This window comes from Ursus americanus, chromosome 10 (assembly GCF_024610735.1).
Source record: "Ursus americanus isolate L20-20 chromosome 10, mUrsAme1.1.p, whole genome shotgun sequence".
In the NCBI taxonomy this organism is placed as follows: domain Eukaryota; kingdom Metazoa; phylum Chordata; class Mammalia; order Carnivora; family Ursidae; genus Ursus; species Ursus americanus.
In genome coordinates, this window is record NC_142136.1 from 59,143,019 (window position 1) to 59,161,906 (window position 18,888).

General features: G+C 40.0%; 1 protein-coding gene across 4 annotated transcripts in view; it reads left to right on the forward strand.

Moving 5' to 3' along the window:
* Window positions 1–18,888, forward strand: part of WDFY2 (WD repeat and FYVE domain containing 2) — a 173,181-nt gene that overhangs the window by 56,004 nt on the left and 98,289 nt on the right. For all 4 annotated transcript variants that reach the window (XR_015725966.1, XR_015725967.1, XR_015725968.1 and 1 more), the window contains exon 2: window positions 17,325–17,392. Coding sequence is in view for 1 of the 4 variants with exons in the window: in XM_045796877.2 (XP_045652833.2) it covers window positions 17,325–17,392 (68 nt within the window). In the remaining 3 variants the exon portion in view is untranslated. The remainder of the gene's footprint in view (window positions 1–17,324; window positions 17,393–18,888) is intronic.

Here is an 18,888-nt window from a genome sequence, read left to right on the forward strand (position 1 = left end):
GAGGGGCTCTGGTTTGTCAGCTTTAGCTCAAGATTCTGAGGAAATTCTTAGGCATTTCAGAATCTTTTTGGAAGTTAATGAATTCTTGAAAAGAATTTTAGAAAATAATTTTGTTTCTACTATTTTACCTGACTTCTCCAACAAAAATATAAATGAGAGTTGACTGATAAACAGAAGGTTCTGTGTCTCCGGCTTCTCTGCATTTAATGAGTCTGCAAGTAAGCTTTAATGTTGGTGCGGCTTACATTGCAGCGTGTTTTCCAAGGGAGGTCAAGATACAATGAATGATTTCTAGACTTTCATAGACTTCTCTTCAACCAACACATAAAGAAATTTTGCTGTTGCAGGTTCATCTACACTGTTTTACACCATGAACTTTGATACATCAAGGAAATTCTATGAGAGCTTATGGGGGAGGTTCAAAATGGAAGGAAAGTTAATGTGATTTTGATTTATGGGATTTATTAACATTCATGAGTATATATTATGTATCTCAGAAACCCACAGGAAGGGAGGTGGATTATAGGAGGAAAGGATATCTGTATACTGTGGTTTTTCAACATAACATGACATTTTTCAACCATTCATGCTAAACCATCACTTTATATCAAGCAAAATTATAGAGGGCTACTGTTCTATGTTTATTTGACCTGGCAGAGTAAAGATGTAATATCATTGTCTTTTCGATTTTCCTGTTTTATACTTCCTATGTATTACTACAAAGCATGTCTGATACATTTAAAATTTGTGAGAAATATGATTAGTCTTAATTACTTTATAAAATAGGCTAGGTTGTAAGGGCTTTTATGATTCCATCTAGAAACTCAGTACTTGTCTCCTGTCGTAAGGCAGAGCAGTGGATGTTCAAAATAATGTAGATTATTTAATATGGAATCTGAATACGTTTATGCCATTTCGTGTTTTCCAGTAGGGAGGAGAATTTAATCTCCTAATGAGATACATTTAAGCACTGCAGAAAATAGACATTTTCATCCACTCTGCTAACTTCAAAGCAGCCCATATGCTATTGTCTCCCTTATCATTCACATATGCTACTATAATTTATGTATTGAGAATATTTAACATGAGAACTTTGAAAATGTTCTAGCAGTTTTATTCTGATACTTTGTACTGATTTCTTTTGGGCATATATGCCAGGTAATTTACCTCAGGTGTTAACACCTTAAAAGCATGACTTTCTAGGTTGTTCATTCATTTTAGAGACCCAGGAATTGTTTGTTATCCATTCTCTAGAAATGAAAAGTGTTTCATTTGTGAGCTATTTATTAATACCAGTAAAGGATTCTGGAGGACCTGGTAAACCGATTCAGATTGCCAACTGCATGACAAAACTGTTTAGTACTACTTGAAATTAATATCCACTACTATTCCTCTATTCATAATTTCTCTGTACTCAAAGGAGGCTATGCCTTTCTGTTACATACAGTTATATATATATAGTTGTTACGAATTAAGACCTCAATATTTTTTAAAAAATATTTATTTATTTATTTTTAAAGATTTGTTTATTTTATTTCAGAGCGCATGAGAAGTGAGCACATGATCAGGGGGAGGGGTGAGGGAGAGAAGCAGACCCCCACTGAGCACAGAGGTTGAGGGGGGGGGGCGGGGCTCAGGAACCTGAGATCATGACCTGAACCAAAACCAAGAGTCCGATGCTTAACTAACTGAGCCACCCATGCGCCCTGACAGTAGGCTTTTCATGATACTTCTCCCACCATCTTCCTCTATAATTTTGATCAGATTGTTTAATTTCTCTAGAGTCTGAGCACCTTCAGACATTTACTAGGAATGATGATATCTTTGCTTTACTCACCTTAGGGTGTTTTGTAAAAGATAATAGAGGAGGGCAGGCAAAATGGATGGATTTTATATTTTCTGCCCTACTTTCTTTAATTTCATTAGTGGAAGTTATTTCCCAAATCATGTCTTGCCTAACTTGGGTCCATATTATTCATGGAGCGTTTCCAGTCACCACGGAAATATAAGAGGTAGTGTTGAAAAATGTGTATGGCATATTTCTTAGAGAACATGGACAGCAAAGAAAAAGTACTTATGACCTAATGATGCATAACTGGATTCCTGTTTTCTTTAACAAGGCCTACATTCATTCTTAGAGAGTATTTTCTTTGCCTGAAGTTCTAGGACATCAGGGAAATGGGACCATAGCTGAGTTAATAGTCATAATCTGATCAGTTTTCTAGGAAAGGAAATGATAACTTTCAGGTGCCTGGGTGGCTCAGACAGTTAAGCGTCTGCCTTTGGCTCAGGTCATGATCTCTAGGTCCTGGGGTTGACCCCACATCAGGCTCCCTGCTCAGAGGGGAGCCTGTTTCTCCCTCTGCTCCTCCCCCTTGCTCGTGCTTTCTCTCTCTCTCAAAGAAAGAAAAAAATCTTTTTAAAAAAAGGAAAGGAAATGATAACTTTTGATCTGACCTGGGCTCATTTCCTGCCATTGATTATCTTCATCTTAGATTGACATTTTTCAAAATTTCTGTAAGAGGCTGAGCCATTATCTCTCAACTCTCGCCTCTTATCCCTTCTCTATATTATTCCTTCCAATATACGTATCTTAGAGCTTCTTATTCTAATCTTTGTCTTTCATCTTTCTTAACTTTTAATGTTTTCCATATCTTTGTCTTCTTGAGGATTGTCTTGTAGAGTGTTTTTCATTTGTCTTTTAGTTTATAAATCCTCTCTTTGTATCTAATCTGTTCCATTTGTCAGTTGAAATGTTTATTTCAATAATATTACATTTTTAATTTCAGAAGTTCTGTTTGTTTTTATCCACTTACTGTCTATTTATTTTCAACCTCTTTTGTTCTTGAAACACATTAAATGTAGTTATTTTATATTCTATTTCTGATGATTTTAGTATCTGAAGTCTTTATTCGTCCCTTTTTGCTCTTTAATTTGTGGTGGTTCTCACTCTGATACCTAGTTTCCAGGTGGGGTTTGTCATTTTTTAAAAACTGGATCCACTCATTTCCCTTAGAACTTCATCTGGGGAAATATTTTAAGGTCTCCTTGAAGCTGAGTTACACCATAAGACTGGGTTTGCTTTTGCTTCTTTGGTTGCCTTAGTACATCATAAATCTAGGACCTTTAAATAAAATTCTCCATTAGAGGCTTCTCAGATCACAAAAGCAGAATAAATTTGTACCAAATCTTTCATGAGCGTCAGCTTGTGGAGAACAGCGTGATTTATTGATTGATTGATTTTTATGTAGATAAGTTTCCTTGCTGTCCCATTTCTGCATGGGGGGTTCCTTTCTTTCTTTCTTTCTTTCTTTCTTTCTTTCTTTCTTTCTTTCTTTCTTTCTTTCTTTCTTTCTTTCTGATTTATTTATTCATTTGAGAAAAAGAGAGAGAGGGCATAAGCAGGGGGAGAGGCCTAAGGAGAGGGAGAAGCAGACTCCCCGCTGAGCTGGGAGCCTGACGAGGGGCTTGATCCCAGGATCTGAAGATCATGACCTGGACCGAAGGCAGATGCCCAACCATCTGAGCTACCCAGGCGCCCCGGTGGGGATTTATTTCTTACAAACTCTTGCACCAAAGGTGTGAGCCTTTGGAATCCTGGCTTAAATAAGGTTTCTTGTCAGATGCCCCATGTTGGTTAGGCTCTAGACCTTTTCTCCTATAGCCCATGCCCAGTGTGACATTAAAATGGATACTTAAGATCTACAGGGTCCAAAAGAAACTCTTAAGGTTAAAAGCGTAATAGTTAAAAATTGTTAAGAGCTCCCTTATTAGAGTTTTGGGGATCTGCAGATCCGTTACTTTCAAACAAGTTTTAAAGTAACAACAGCAAAAAGAAAACCAGATTCTACTAAATTGAAACCAGCGTTGGATTGCTTTAATCTAGAAGGTCTTTCAGTGTCTATTCTGTCACACTGCCGACAATCAGTGAGCTTTTCCAGCTTCTCTTTCTGGAAAAGTGAGTTGACTTTGTGAGGTTTTTCCTCGTTTTTCAGGTAATGGGTAGTAACTCTGTCACAATCTGCCTTCCTCATCCGTGTGGCTCTCCAGACTGGAAGTGTAGCCACCTTTGGCCCTCTATCTATTCTGTGATTTCTTCTTAGAAATGCTTCTAGGACTTGGTTTTTCCTCCTTATTCCTCTGCCACTATTCTGTTCTAACATGTTGATCACTAGAGCAGGCTCTCAACTGGTCTTACAGCCTTTACCTTTTCTCTTGTCTAATCCAAGTTGCTTGCTACTGCCAACGTAATCTTTTGAAAACATCCCCTTTCATTATGTCAACTTACCCACTTACACATGGGTCAGAAACTCTCCTTTGTTCCTTTTTTTCATAGGATACCAGGTCTAATTCCTCCAAACCCTAGGTTGCAGTTGGATTTAGATTCTGGAGGGGAACCCGCCTCCCTACCTTGTTGGAGTGGGCAGGTGAATTCCTTTTACACCTTCTCAGGCAAAGATGCCCTTTACTGGCCCTCTGGTGAAGGTTACACTTTCAGAGCGATAGATGGCCTGTTTCTTTTTTGTGATAAAATAGACATAACAGAGTTGCCCATTTGAACCATTTTTAGGTGTACAGTTCAGTGACATGAAGTACGGTCACACTATTGTGCAACCAAGCCCTACTATCCGTTTCCCAAGTGAAAACTCCGTACTCATTAAACCATAACTCTCCATTTGCCCCTCCTCCCAGCTCTATTTTGTTTTTTAAGGTGTAACAAGATTCTTGGCCATTTTGCTACATGTGGCTACCCTGGAAGGGAGCAGTTCATCTGTCTCCAGATTCAGAACAGTGGCAGCCTGGGGCATCCTCCGAATCACTGCTCTTTCAGTTTCCTATTTCATTAAGTCCCTGTTGAGCATTTATCACGTGCCTGCCACTGTCCCAGGCTGTAGGGATAGAGTGGTGAGGAGGCTGACAACAGACCCGGCCCACCTGCTGTTATAGAAGCAGGAACGATATTTAAATCTACATGGTTCCTCTAGCGATTCCATCCATATTCCTCCTAGTGGGTGATATTGATGAACACTCTCATGTTGTTGAATTGCTCAGACTGACAGTTCAAGGCTTGTACTCCTGTTTCTTTTGCCTGTGAGGGACTCTGGCTGAGGAACAGATGGCGTTGCTGATGCTAATATCTAGGAACCCATCCAGCCTCTCTGATCTGGTGCATTCCTAGTGCTGCCCTATGGGTTACTCTTCACCATTGCGCTGGGAATGTGCTCATTTTTTTTCTCTTCTATTTCCTGTTCTTTTCCCTTTCTTTTGTGTATTTATATGACCTTTTCCAAGCACTTTTCTGTGCTAAGTACTGTATATATTTAAAGTAAAAATATTATAGGTTTTAAAAATCTAGGTTAAAATATTCAAAAATAAAAAACTTTTTGAAGTTCTCAAGGAATTCATGGACTTGCTACCTAGCGTTGACAGGCAATGTGACTGCTCTGACATTGGCAAGATGCAGTGTGATTCTGGAGCTGCATTCAGCCCAGGAGTCTGGTAGGCCCGCGGGGGGAGTTTTGCTAATAGGAGAGAGCAGATATGCAGGTAACAGCAGTGAGAGGTGAGAGGGAGGGAGTCTGGGAATTCTAAAACCCACAGCTATGCAAAGACAGGAAGCTGTGCTTAAACATTAGCCGCAAAGAGTTTAACCAAGAAAACAAAATAAACAAAGCAAGGCTAGAATGCTAGGAAACTAATTGCAGACCCAGAGTAGTGCTTAGTAGTAATGAAGCCACTCAGAATCAAGACCTTATGGGGGCTTCTTTCTCTTAAGGCCTGTACGGTTGATTGACAAAGACAGTAATTCCATGTGCTTTGTGTGTGTGTGTGTGTCATTTCTCACCTGCCGTATGGGTCCATTTAACCTCATTTTGAGACTTCATTTTGTAGATTTTTAAAAAACAATGAAGTTCCTGCTACTTGAGTGTGATATTTAAAATTCTAAGTTGTGAAGGCTTATATGATCTTTGGTTTGAGAGAAAGGACCCAGCTGGTTAAAATACTGTCTGGTGATGGCTGTAATAAGCATGGCTCTCTGAGGCACATGACTGCAAATGACCAGAATGGCTGTTACTGTTTTCCAAGCAGGAATGCCATTAAAAGCTCCAGGTTTTGAAATATAAACCAGCCACGGCTATTCTTCAGCCACAGATTGCTGGGTTGCTATGGCTATGAGAAAGAAAATCCAGGTGTCTGTGATTCAGCAACATTGTTTAGGTCTGATGTAGTGGGTGGTTATGGTTGGCATCGAGCTGCCTGGCAGGGTGGCTGAGGAGCTGGACAGCGCCCAGCTTGAGCCCCTCTGTCTCAAACCCCTGGTTGCCTTAATTCACTCCACACAGCAGTCTGTCTAGCTGTGGAGAAACCCTCCTTACAGAGATACACAGTGTTTTGTAGAAGATTGGGTTTAGTTTATTCACTACATGTGACCTGAATGCATATAATGAGAATCAGTAGTCTGTTTTTATGGTAAATAATCATAAAAAATGGCTTTAAAAAATCTTGTAGGTATGTTTTCCAGAATTTCTGCAACATTATTTGCATTAGAGGCATTTTTCCCCCTTTATACAAGTCGCTGTAAAAACTACAAAAAGTTATTGACTGCCATCCCATTGCTTCAAGTTTTTCTGTTCGTCTGCCGATCGCTAGGGGCTGCCTTCTGTTTGTATTGAGATTGCAATGTGTGACCTATTAGAAAAGTATTCCCTGAAAATTCAGGGTTTTGAAAACAGTCGGCATCACTTACTCTCCCCCACCTCACCCCCCACCCCCCAAGTTACTTCAGTGGTGGCAAAAATAACAATTGTCCCCTGGGAAATGAAGCTCATTGCTATGGTAACTAATGAAGGTTGCATCATTCTAGGGCACATTTTTAAAAGCCTGAATTTCAACATGGGTAGACGCCTCGTCTTATTTTATTCAGTAGCTTAGCAACCTGTGGTATACTGTTTGTCACCACCCCCAATCTTCCCTCTTCTCGCAGAAAAGTGACCTATATAGATAGTTTTTTATTATGGACACGTTTTCACTGTGAATTTGGTTCAGTTCTTAGGTATGTTTATAATGACCTTATTTTCTGGACCAAAAATGAGGACACGTGCTGTGTCTGAGAAGGGAAGGCTGTTTGTTCCATGCCCTTGGGGCCCACGCCGAAGTCGCTGCGGATCTTCTGCGTGCTACACCCCTTCACTGTTGGTGTTTTTCCGGGGTTCGTCTTTGATCATCTTTTCTTCTTATTTACCTGTGGCTTAGCTACTGCTTATGTGTTGGTGACTTCCCAAACCTTGATCTTCAACTCAGGTCTCGAGACGCCCCTGGACTCTGAGTAGGCAGGCAGTGGACTCCTCGCCAGTCCTGACTGGAGCACCCCCACAGCCAGCAAGTTCAAGATGAAGTCAGCACCGCCTTCTACCAAAGTCACTCACTGGTGAAGGGGACCACCATTCATGCAGCTCCCCACACCTAGTCAGCCCCCGAGTCCGGACACCCTTGCTTCCTAAGTGCTCTGAAGTCTGCCTTCTTCTCTTATCCCGAGCCGCATCCTTTTTTGCCTGGTTTATTGGCTAACCAAACTGGTGGCTGCGGGGTAAGCAGGCTTCTGCCAGCCTTCCCCAAACAAACAAAACCATTGTGATGTTGTGACTGGCTGCTTCACCTTCAGTGGCTCCCCGTTGTCCTCAGAGTAAAACCCAGACTTGTCAGCATGGCCTGCAGAGCCCCCCCGCCTGCTTGTTTGTCCATCTGGTGTCTCCTTACTCCCACCTTGCCCCTCCCTGCCTGCTCTCCTCTGTATGCTGGTGCGCTGCTCCCCTTACCAGGAGCACGCTCCCACTGCCAGGCCCACGCCTGGCCCCCTTCCTCGGGTAAATGCTGCCTCATCCTGCATTTCAGACACCATCATCTCTGAGATGCTTTCCCTAACATTTAACCCAGGCTCCATTTCAAAGTTGGATGCCCCCACATGTTACTTGAACAGCCTGGGCTGCTCCTACCTAAGCTCTTACGTGGCTGAGTTGTAATGCTCTGCCACCTGTCGCATGCAGTGGGTGGTGAGTTTCTGAGAACAGATGTGGCACTTGTTTGTCTTTGTGCTTCCGGTTTGTTTCCCATACTAGTGCCTAGTAGGTGATTAATAAATGTTTGTGAATGGATCAGTGATCAACAAGTCAGTGATCGAATGTATGTAAATGCACTTGTGAGGCCATGGGGTAGAATCCCTAACTTCGAGATTTTAATAGTCTTGGAAAATCCAAGTTGTTCCAGCCCCTGCAGTTCATTGTCTCCGTCTGTGTAAGTGGACTTTCAAAGACTGCTAGAATTTAAAACAGAGGATATATTTTTCCTGGATAGGATGAGGGTGGGAGGGGGCCTGATACGGTGCTTGACACATACACACACACACACACACACACACACACACACACAGTTTAACAACTCTGTGTTACTGAACTCTGTTGCCAGCTTGTGTATATCAGCACAGTTCGGAACAAGAAAGTCATGTACAAACAAAAATTTGAGAATCTCATAAAGGGAGTGTTTGACTCCCTTGCTGGATTCAAAGTTTGATCTCTCTATGTGATCACATTGGCTACTGGGCAGCAGGGGCGGGGGGGGGGGGTTTTGCTGCCTGTGAGGAGGTCCCACCTATCCTAGTTAAGGTTGTAGTGGAGGCAGGCACCTGATGTTCTTTGGAGGGAGTTGGAGTGGGACGGGAGGCACGGTCGGCATGCCCTTCCATTTCTCATTAGAGCTATAGAATGAAGGATCTACAGTTCCTTCCCCATCATCCCCCTCTCCCCCCAGCATAGTGTACAGATTTCTTGGTTTCAGATCAGCTTCTTTGCTGCCATTCTGTGCAAAGTCTCTGCAGATGTGATCAGAGAATTTCCTGGCAGTGGACAGGTTGGGGGTGGGTAGCTGTAGGGAGGAACTTTTGACTGATCCTCTTGATCTGTTAGAAATGATGAGTACCACTTTTTGGACCTGGCATGGAGCTTGGCCCTGGGCAGATGCCGAGTATGATAAAATGTGATTCCTTCTCTGATGGTATTTAGAGCTCAGTCAAGGAGCAAACTCGCACTGAACGTGTTGAAGTTTTGATAAATACAACAATTCATCCAACACCTGTTTTCACCTTAAAAATGAAAAGAAAAAGAAAAACTCTTTTAGGTTTAAGGAATAATATTTAAGGCTAATATTTAAAAGTAATGTCTACCTTGTTCAGATGTGGTCAGATGTGTCCAATATAGAATAAGATTATGTTGTTTTCAAAATAGCCCAGCTGCTAAACTGACTGAGGCCCACTGGGGATATCTTGTCTTATTATTTTTGAGATGAGAATTGCTTCTCTCTCCCAACTGTCCCAGTGTCTGTTTCTGCCTTTGGTGAGAGCTTGGGGGAGAGGAATACATAGGGGGAAAAGAAGATAGGACCTAGTAAGGTAGACGGTGCAAGGTGCATGGTTCTGTCGGGTTCCCGAGAACCCAGGGCTTTGTGTGGGGGGTGAATGCAGTTTCTCTGCTTTTCAAGAGGGACATGCATTTTTCTCCAATACACTGACCTCTACTGGCTTAACCATGACTCTTACTTACTCACAGCTGGTTTTTTTCTTGAATTTTTTTCCCAAGGAAAAAAGATTTTCACTTACTATTAAAAACTTTCTGTGCTGCTTTAAAAATATAATTTGCAAAAATATTAATACTTATAGGCTTTATGTAGTGAAATTTATATTCGTCTAGGAAATTCCTAGCTATCCAAATTTTACTTTTGACCTCTAGGATGTAGTGCCTTTTTTTTTTTTAATGTTAATATACCTGTAAAGATGAGGGAACAAATACTTTTATATAATCTTATTTTTAATTGTAAAATTTATCAATTGCTCTTAATACATGTTGGTATAAGGAAGGCAATACGTTTAGTGAAGAGAGTACAGAATTTAAAATAACTGCAGGTTATTGGTTCAGGCAAATTGCTTAAATTCTCTGGGCCTCCTCACCTCTAAAGGATGACGTCCGTTTCCTACAGCTATTGTAAGGAATAAATGTATATGTAAAGTGTTTGGGGGGCTGCTGTTTCTGTGAAAATGCTTGTCACTATTATTAAAGTTAAAACTAATATTAGCCTGCCACCCTTTTGGCCTATACAGCTGTTTAAAAAATCTTAAAACAGACTTGTATAGCTGTAGTGTTATGTACCTTTTTTACTGGAATTTTTAGAATCACTGTTACTTAAACGTTTGTATATGCGTATATACATACATACGTATTTACGTATCTGTATAGCCTTATTTATGCATCGGAAAGACCAGGAGCATCGATTGCGCTAACATCACAGTAGTGTTACAAACTGGGTGTGCCTGGCTTAGGTGCTCCCTTCAGCTCTGATCCTCACAGAAGAAGCTGTTCCACATCTATAGTTATTTTAAACTCAGTACATTGAAAATGAAACTTGCTGTCTTATCCTGCCTTCCTGTGCCTCCCAGATTGGGAACGGGTTTGCACAGTGTGGTGGTTGGGAGAAAGCAGCCTTTGAGGTTAGACACTGCCTCGGTTCAGATTGTGGTTCTGTGTAACCTGGGGGCTCTCTGTGCTTCCGAGCCCTCATCTGTGACATGAGATTAATAATTGTTGGGATTGTCAGGAGGCCACATTTGGAATTTTGTTGGCAGCATAGTCCCCTGAAAAGCCCAGTAGACTTCCTTTTGTTCCCTTATAATAGTATCCATAGCAAATAACTTCTGCCAAGTGTCGTCTTCTATTTATTGGCCTTTGTGCTCTGCCCATCCCTCTCAGGTCACTGTAACAGCCGTTAAGGAAGAAAAGGAGAACGAATCTAGCATAGACAATCAGCAGTCTCTACTGCCTTGGACTAACCTATTTTCATCCATCCAACAAATATTTATCATGTATTTGCCATGTGCAGGACATTCCGGCAGCCTCTGGGTAGATAGCAGTGAGCAAGAAAAGAATGTTCTTTATCGTCTTGCTATCTTATTTTTATTTTGCAGATAATAAACGTATCTGCAGGTGGGTAAATCAAATGACAGATTGTGGCCAGTGCAATGAAGGAAGTAAATGGAGTAATAGATACCGCCATCCCTCCGGAGTCAGCATGTCCCGAGCCCGCCCCCCTTCTCCACGTGGCTTAGATACCTTTCCCACATTGCCTTACATGGATTTAAAATACCTCCCAGCCCTTGTCGTTCACAGTTGTAATGATGTTCACTTGTCTGTCCACGTGGAGCTCCTGCACAATGCCTGGCACATCGCGGGTACATGTGCATGTGAAAGAAATGGGCAAAGGAACAGGTGAATAATTTACAGGATATCTTTGTGAATTGAGCGAAAAGTCCCGTACATCAAAGATTCAGATGTTTGGTATGTTGGCAAAGCCAGAAAGGCTTTGGATCTTGAACTCTCCCAAGCTATGGTGGATTCCTGTGCTTTTTAAAAAATAGTGATAATAATGATAATAATAATGATAATAGTGATAATAAAATAGTAATAGTAATTGTTGGCAATTATTGAGTGCTTGCTATATGTCAAGTACATTACATTTAAGGGCTCCCAGATGGCTCAGTTGGGGTTGAGCGTCTGACTCTTGATTTTGACTCAGGTCATGATTTCAGGGTCATGAGATTGAGCCCCATGTTGAGCTCCACATTCACTGGGGAGTCTGCTTGAGATTCTCTCCCTCTCCCTTTGCCCCCACCCCACTCACGCACATGATCTCTTTCTCTCTCTGTTTAAAATAAATGTTTGAAAACAAGAACCTTAGGTTTAATCTTCACAACGACTTTCTGCCATAGGTTCTAATTATAATTCTCCTTTTTCACTAACTAGGAACTTTTGGCTAACTCAAAGACACCTCTGATTTAAATGTTCAAAATTGAGCTCATGATTCTCACCCCACATCCTGCCCTTTTCCATTGTTCCTCGTCTCTGAATGACAGCACTGTCGTGTAGTTGGACAAACCCCAAACCTAAAGAAAGACGTTCCTTTCCTTCATCTTCCCTATCTGTTAACATGTATTCAGATTCTGGTAACAAAATCCATCTAACAGTGGCTTAGAGTAAAAATAACAAGTCTACAGTTATTCTAAAGGGTTGGTGGATCAGGGGTATTATTGAGACCAGGCCCTTTCTGCCTTCGACCTTGTGGACCTCAGCATGTCCACCTCTGTCCTCAAGCGTGTTGTCTCATGATCGAAGGTGGTTGCCGCAACTCCAGGCAAAGTCTGTGTTGCTTGTTCTTCTTAAATGTTTATTGTGAAATTCACATAACAGCGAACCACTTTAAAATATACAATTCAGTGGCATCTAGTGCATGCACAGTGCGGTGTACCCACCAGCTATCTTTAGTTTCAAAACTTTGTCGTCACCCTAGAAAAACACACCATTACCCACCGAGTAATTACTCCCCTTGTGCCCCCACCCTCGTCGCCTGACAACCTCTAATCTTTCTGTCCCTATGGATTTGTCTATTCTGGACATTTCATTTTAAAAAATCAAACAATATGTGACCTTTTTTTGTCTGGCTGCTTCTACTTAGTGTAATGTTTTTGAGGTTCATGCAAGTTTAGGATATATCAGTACTCCATTCCTTTTCATGGCTGATAATATTTTATATATACAATTTATTTATCAGTTCATCTGCTGTTAGACATTTGGGTTCTTTATACCTATTGGCTATTGTGAATTGTGCTGTTATTTTTTTTCTTTTTTAAAAAATGTATTACTTTTTAAAATTCCAGTGTAGTGAACATACAGTGTTGTATTAGTTTCAGGTGTACACTGTAGTGATTCAGCCATTCTGTACATTACTCAGTGCTCATCATGATGAGTGTCCTCTGATCCCCTTTACCTATTTCACCCATCCCCCACCCACCTCCCCTGTGGCAACTACCGGTTTGTTCTCTATCTTTAAGAGTCTGTTATTTCTTGAATTCCACATATGAGTGAAATCGTGTGATATTTGTCTCTCTGACTGACTTCTTTCATGTAGCATTATCTTCTGGATCCATCCATGTTGTTGCAAAGTGGCAAGAATTGTGCTGTTTTGAACATACTCGAACACGTATCTGTTTGCATACCTGTTTTCAATTCTTTTGAGCGCATACCTAGGAGCAGAATTAGTGGGTCATTCGGTTTACTGTTTTTTTGAGGAACTGCCAAACTATTTTCAACAATGGCTGCATCATCTTACATTCCTACCAGCAATGTACAAGGGTTCCTATTTCACTATGGCCCCTAGAACACTTACTTCCATAAAGAAATTATTGTAACCTTCCAAGTAAGTGGGAAATGGTATCTTACTATGGTTTTGATTTGCATTTCCTGTTGACCAGTGATATTGAACATCTTCTCATGTGTTTGTTGGCCACTTGTTAATCTTTGGGAAAATGTCCACTAAATGCCCTTTGTCCACCCTTTAATTGGGTTGCCTGTCATTTTGTTGTCGCGTTGCAAGAGTTTCTTACATCGTGTGGGTGCCAAATCTCACCATCTGTATGGTTTGCAAACATTTTCTCCCATTCTGTAGATTGTCCTTCCACTCTCTCGGTGATGTCCCTTGTTGCACAAAAGTTTTGAATTTTTATGAGGTCTAATTTATTTATTTTTTGTGCTCAGGCTGTAGTGTCCAATTCAAGAATCCATTTTTGAACGCTGGGTCATGAAGAAATGCCTCTCTGTTCCCCTTTAATAGTTTTAGTTTTAGCTGCAATATTTAGGTCGTTGATCCATCCTTAGTTTTTCTATGTGAAGTTGGGTTTCAACTTCATTTCTCTGAATGTGGTTATCTAGTTGTCCTAGCACAATTTATTGAAGAGATATTCTTTTCCCGTCTAAGTATCCTGGCACCCTTGTCAAAAATTTATAGTCCATAGATGTTTGTGCCTATCCCTAGACTCTCAGCTCCACTCTGCTGTTCCACATTTATCCTTATGCTAATAATACTATGCTGTTTTGATTACTGAAGCTTTGTACGAAGTTCTGAAATAAGAAAGTGGGAAGCCTCCAACTTTGTTTTTCCTTTCCAATATTGTTGTGGCTATTTGGGGCTTTTTGCAATTCCATATAGATTTGAAGGTTGATGTTTCCATTTCTGCAATAAAAGCCATTGGAATTTTGATAGAGATTGCATTCAGTCTGTAGATTGCTTTGGGGAGTGTTGTCATATTAATATCCAGTCTTCCTATTGATGAACATGGGATGCCTTCCCATTTATCTTCCCATTGTATCTTCTTTAATTTCTTTCAGCAGTATTTGTAGTTGTCACTGTGCAAGTCCTTTGCTTCCTTGGTTAAATATAGTCCTAGGGGTTTTATTCTTTTGGATGCTATTATAAATGGAATTGTTCTCTGAAGTTTCTTTTCACAATTCTTGTTGCTGGTGTATAGAAACACAACTGATTTTTGTGTATCGATTTCGCACCATGCAATTTTGCTTAATTTGTTTATTAGCTTTAGTAGTGTTTTTGTGGATTCATTGGGATTTTCTGTATGTAGAATCATGTCCTTTGCAAATACAGATAGTTTTACTTCTTCTTTTCCAATTTGGTGCCTTATATTTCTTCTATTTGCCTAATTACTCTGACCGGGACTTCTAGTAATGTTGAAAAGCAGTGGTGAATGTAGGCACTTTTGTCTTGTACTTGATTTTAGGGAGAAAGCTTTCGGTCTTTACCATTGAGTATGATGTTAGCTGTGAGTTTTTAAAGAATATCTTTTATCAGGTTAAGAAAATTTCCTTTCATTCATTGTTTGCTGAGTGTTATTTATCATGAAAGGCTGTTGAATTTTGTCACGTGCTTTTCTGTCTTTGTTGAAATAATCATCTGTGTTTTCCTTTCCCCCTTCATTCCGTTAATGTGCTGCATTACATTGATTGACATTCTTACGTTGAACCACCCTTGTATTCCTCTGACAGATTGTACTTGGTCATGGTGTGTAATACTTTCAGTGTGCTGTTCGATTTGGTTTGCTAGAATTTTGTTGAGTTTTTTCATCTGTATTGATAAGGGATATGGAACTGTTATTTTCTTGTGGTATCTTTGACTTTGGTGTAAGATATACTGGCCTCATAAAATGTTAGGAAGTAAGTAGTCCTTCCTCTTTATTTTTTGGAAGGTTGAACAGGATTGTTGTTAATTTTTTAAATGTTTGTTGGAATTTAGTGAAGCCATCTGGTTCTGCACTATTATTTTTGATTACTGGTCCTATCCCTTGACTTGTTATAGGCCTGTTGAGATTATTTCTTTTTGAGTTAGTTTTGGTAGATTGTGTATTTCTGGGATTTTTTTTCCATTTAATCTAGATTATCAAATTTACTGGCATACGGTTGTTCATAGTATTTTAGGTAGTAATGTTCACACTTTCATTTCTGATTTTAATTATTTACATTCTCTTTGTTTTTTAATCAGTTTAGCTGAAGGTTTCTTAATTTTGGTGACCTTTTCGAAGAACCACGTTTTAGTTTCACGGATTCCGTCTTTGGTTTTCTAATCTCTATTTTGTTTTTTTTCCTGTTCTAATCTTTATTGTGTACTTTTATCTGCTGACTTTGGGTTTGTTTGCTTTTCTCTTTTTAGTCCCATAAAGTGTAAAACAAGGTTGTTGATTTGAGGTCTTTCTTGTTTTAATACAGGCATTTACTATCGTTTACCGTCTGGGTACTGTTTTCACTGCTCCTCATTGGTTTTACTGTGTTGTGTTTTTATTTTCATTCATTTAAAAATATCTTCTGATTTTCCTAGCAATTCTTCTTTGATCCACTGGTTGTTTAAGGTTATGTTGTTTAATTTCCACGTATTTGTGATTTTTAGATGCTGCAAGAGCCTAACTAGACTTTATGGAGCTCTGAAATAGTGGTTCTGACAGTTCTTGCCAGCTCAGTAGCTGACCTGCGTAGGGACTGATTCCTGGAGCTTCCTACTGTGCTGTTTTCTGTGATGTCACCTGTATTTATTTTCGTTGAGATAACAGTGTCCATATTAAAATATACTAGCATATTCTAAAAAAAAAGTGTTTAAGTGAAGCTGCTATGTATACAAATAGTGTATGTATGGAATTACTTTTTACAAATTATTTGCCTTTATATCGTCCATCCCATAAGTTAGGATAGTTGAACAAGAAGATGAAATTTTTGCACGTATATGTAGTTGTGTCACTCACTGTACATCACTACATTGTATCTTGTGGCTGTGGGGAGAAAATGACAGTTCTTTATTGTGTCTGTAGTTAGTCTAGTTTTTCTCCTGCTACTCCATATAGGAGACCGATTGATTAGCCAGGGGAAAAATCTAATACACTTTAAAACTTAGTTTAGTACAGTGACTTCAGTAGTGTGAGATAAAGGTGCTCAGTCTTTTTCTGCTTTTTACCCTGGGATGATTTAAGTGTGTGGGATGAGGGGTGTGACCTATACGATCTCCCACCAGTGGGGAACTGCTTATTTCCCTTGGTTTGATTTCTGCTACTTCCTCTGGTCTCTAGAAGAATGTTCCATTACCTTCTAGATGTGTTTGCCTTGCTGGCCTGTGCAGATGATGTCGTGGCTGGTGTAACTCACGGTGAGGCCTTTCTGGTTGGTGAGAGCCTAGTGGTGCTCCCTGACTGCTTCATTTTTTCTGTGGCTTCTTCTCTCTGAGCTCCCCGGGTCTCTGCCATGTCTGTATCTGGCCTGCTGGTGCCAAACTTCATCCACAGCCTTTGCTGCAGGATTTCCATGTTCCATGCTGGGCCCATTGGCCAGCCTTCTAGGTCAGGAATCTGAGTCCCACAGTTTACATTACCCGACCGTGTCTGGAAGAACCTTCTCTCAGGACAATGGCCTGGCCTGTGAGACTATGGATTTACTGTGTAAGCCTTCTGTGTATGTCAGATGCTTCATTTTATCTCTTCACACTTGCTTTATGAGTAAAACCTAATAACTCCCCAGACAGATGAATGCTTCCAGCAGACTAAGGCAAAGGTCACAAACTTGGGCAGGCAAAACAACAACAGAAATAGTCATTTTCAAACATTTTCACTATTTCATGTGTATATATAGACATATGTGAGGATAATACTTCAAGAGTCATGTAATTCTAAGTGTACACAAGACTTTAATTTAAGGAATATAGGACTCATAGAGAGGCATAAGTGGTGTGCATATGTATATTTATATGTAAGTAAATATTTACAGTTAAGATCTATATGTATGTATAATATATATAGTTAAGATGTATATAGTTAAAGTTAAGAGGTTTGGTTTCTATCTATCAACATTGTCCCATGACTGAAACGCTGTGAGTTAACACACATATTTTTTTTCCTTTTGCAGGACCGTTCGTGTATGGCTGAAGAGAGACAGCGGACAATATTGGCCAAGCATATACCAAGTGATGCCTTGTAAGTATCTGGATCTCTGTCTTTAAAAATCAGACATGGGCCCCACCTCCCTTCCTTTCCAGATTGCCTTCTCTGTATTTTCTTCTTGAGTAGGGATGTCTGAGGGTTGGGATTATCATTATAATGGAAAGTACCATATTCAATCATTTTAGCTCTCGGGATATAAAATAAGAAAATTGTTCTGACATTGACTATATTCATAGTTTCTGAATAAGATTAATGGAAGAAGGACTGCAGCACACAGGCTCTCTGATTACAGCTGTCTCCCTCTTTTCCAACTTTTTGTTTCACTTTTTTGTGGAGTACTTCCTTCAACATTTAAAATTTTGCCCAGTGATTACATTTGGGAAGTAAGTTTGTTCTTGCATTATTGTTACTCATTCAAATACAAGACAGTCAACATTGACGATTTGTTCTCACAAGGATTTGCTTAAGATTGAAACATTCTAATTGGAGGTCAATCTCATTTCCTCAAGCTCTTCTATGAGAAATATGTCCTTGTACTGATAAATAGCTAATCTTTTAAATATATTTAAAAAAAATACACATGATTGAGTCTTAGATTGGTGTGCTGGCAGAAGTTCTCCTACAGGGAGAAAAGAGCTGGCTTCTCAAAACAGGAAATTTCTTTTTAGTCTGGTGTTTTATTGTTAAAAACTAATGAAGCTTGGGCATCCTATTCCATGTTTATTTGAGTATAAGACAATTATTTAAATTCCTTCTTAGTTATATTAGTAAACATTTCCCTGACTCCCCTCCTTCAAATCTTAATTAAAATTGACACCTTAGAAAAATCCCTCAGGTTTGTTATTTGGGCCCGGGGACCCTGTGGCTTGCTGCAGTGAGTACCTCTTCCCTTGATGTGAGTATCCTGGTTTGGGAAATACATGCCACGGTGTACACTCAAAATAAATTCATGCTAAATTGTAGGTGTGATTAAGTTTATGCCTTTGGCAAAAGAATACTGTAATAGCTTAAACAGCAATTTTGCTTGTTGATGAACAAATGAATTATTAAGGCTATCATGGTTTTATGTGATTTCAAATTATCTTTGGGGTTTTGCGTTTCTTTAGAATTTTATAGTAAATAAATGATTACCACGAAGCTGAACCGAAGTGGTGAATCCTGTATTAGGGAAGAAGAAACTTGTTGTGATTCTTGTATTGGCCCCTGGCCTGTTGTGCCTCCAGCAGACAGCATTCTGTAGCAAAAGGCCTAGGTGAACTTTCTCTTTAAGCTGTGGTGGTGATGAGGGCTCAGGTAAAAGGAAAGGGAAAGGAATTCTCTGATGAACTGTTTTTCCTGATCTTTGAGTGATATAACCAGTCTTATCTGTGATCTTGTTTTTTCCATCAAACTTGACGCGATATCTAACTCGAGGGGGTGGGGAAGGTCTGTAGTCAGCACCAGAGATGTGTCACGGCCATGACCATGAGGACAGAGGAGAGTCAGACCTGGGCAGAATGACGAGAGCTCAGGGATGGTGAGCAAGGAAT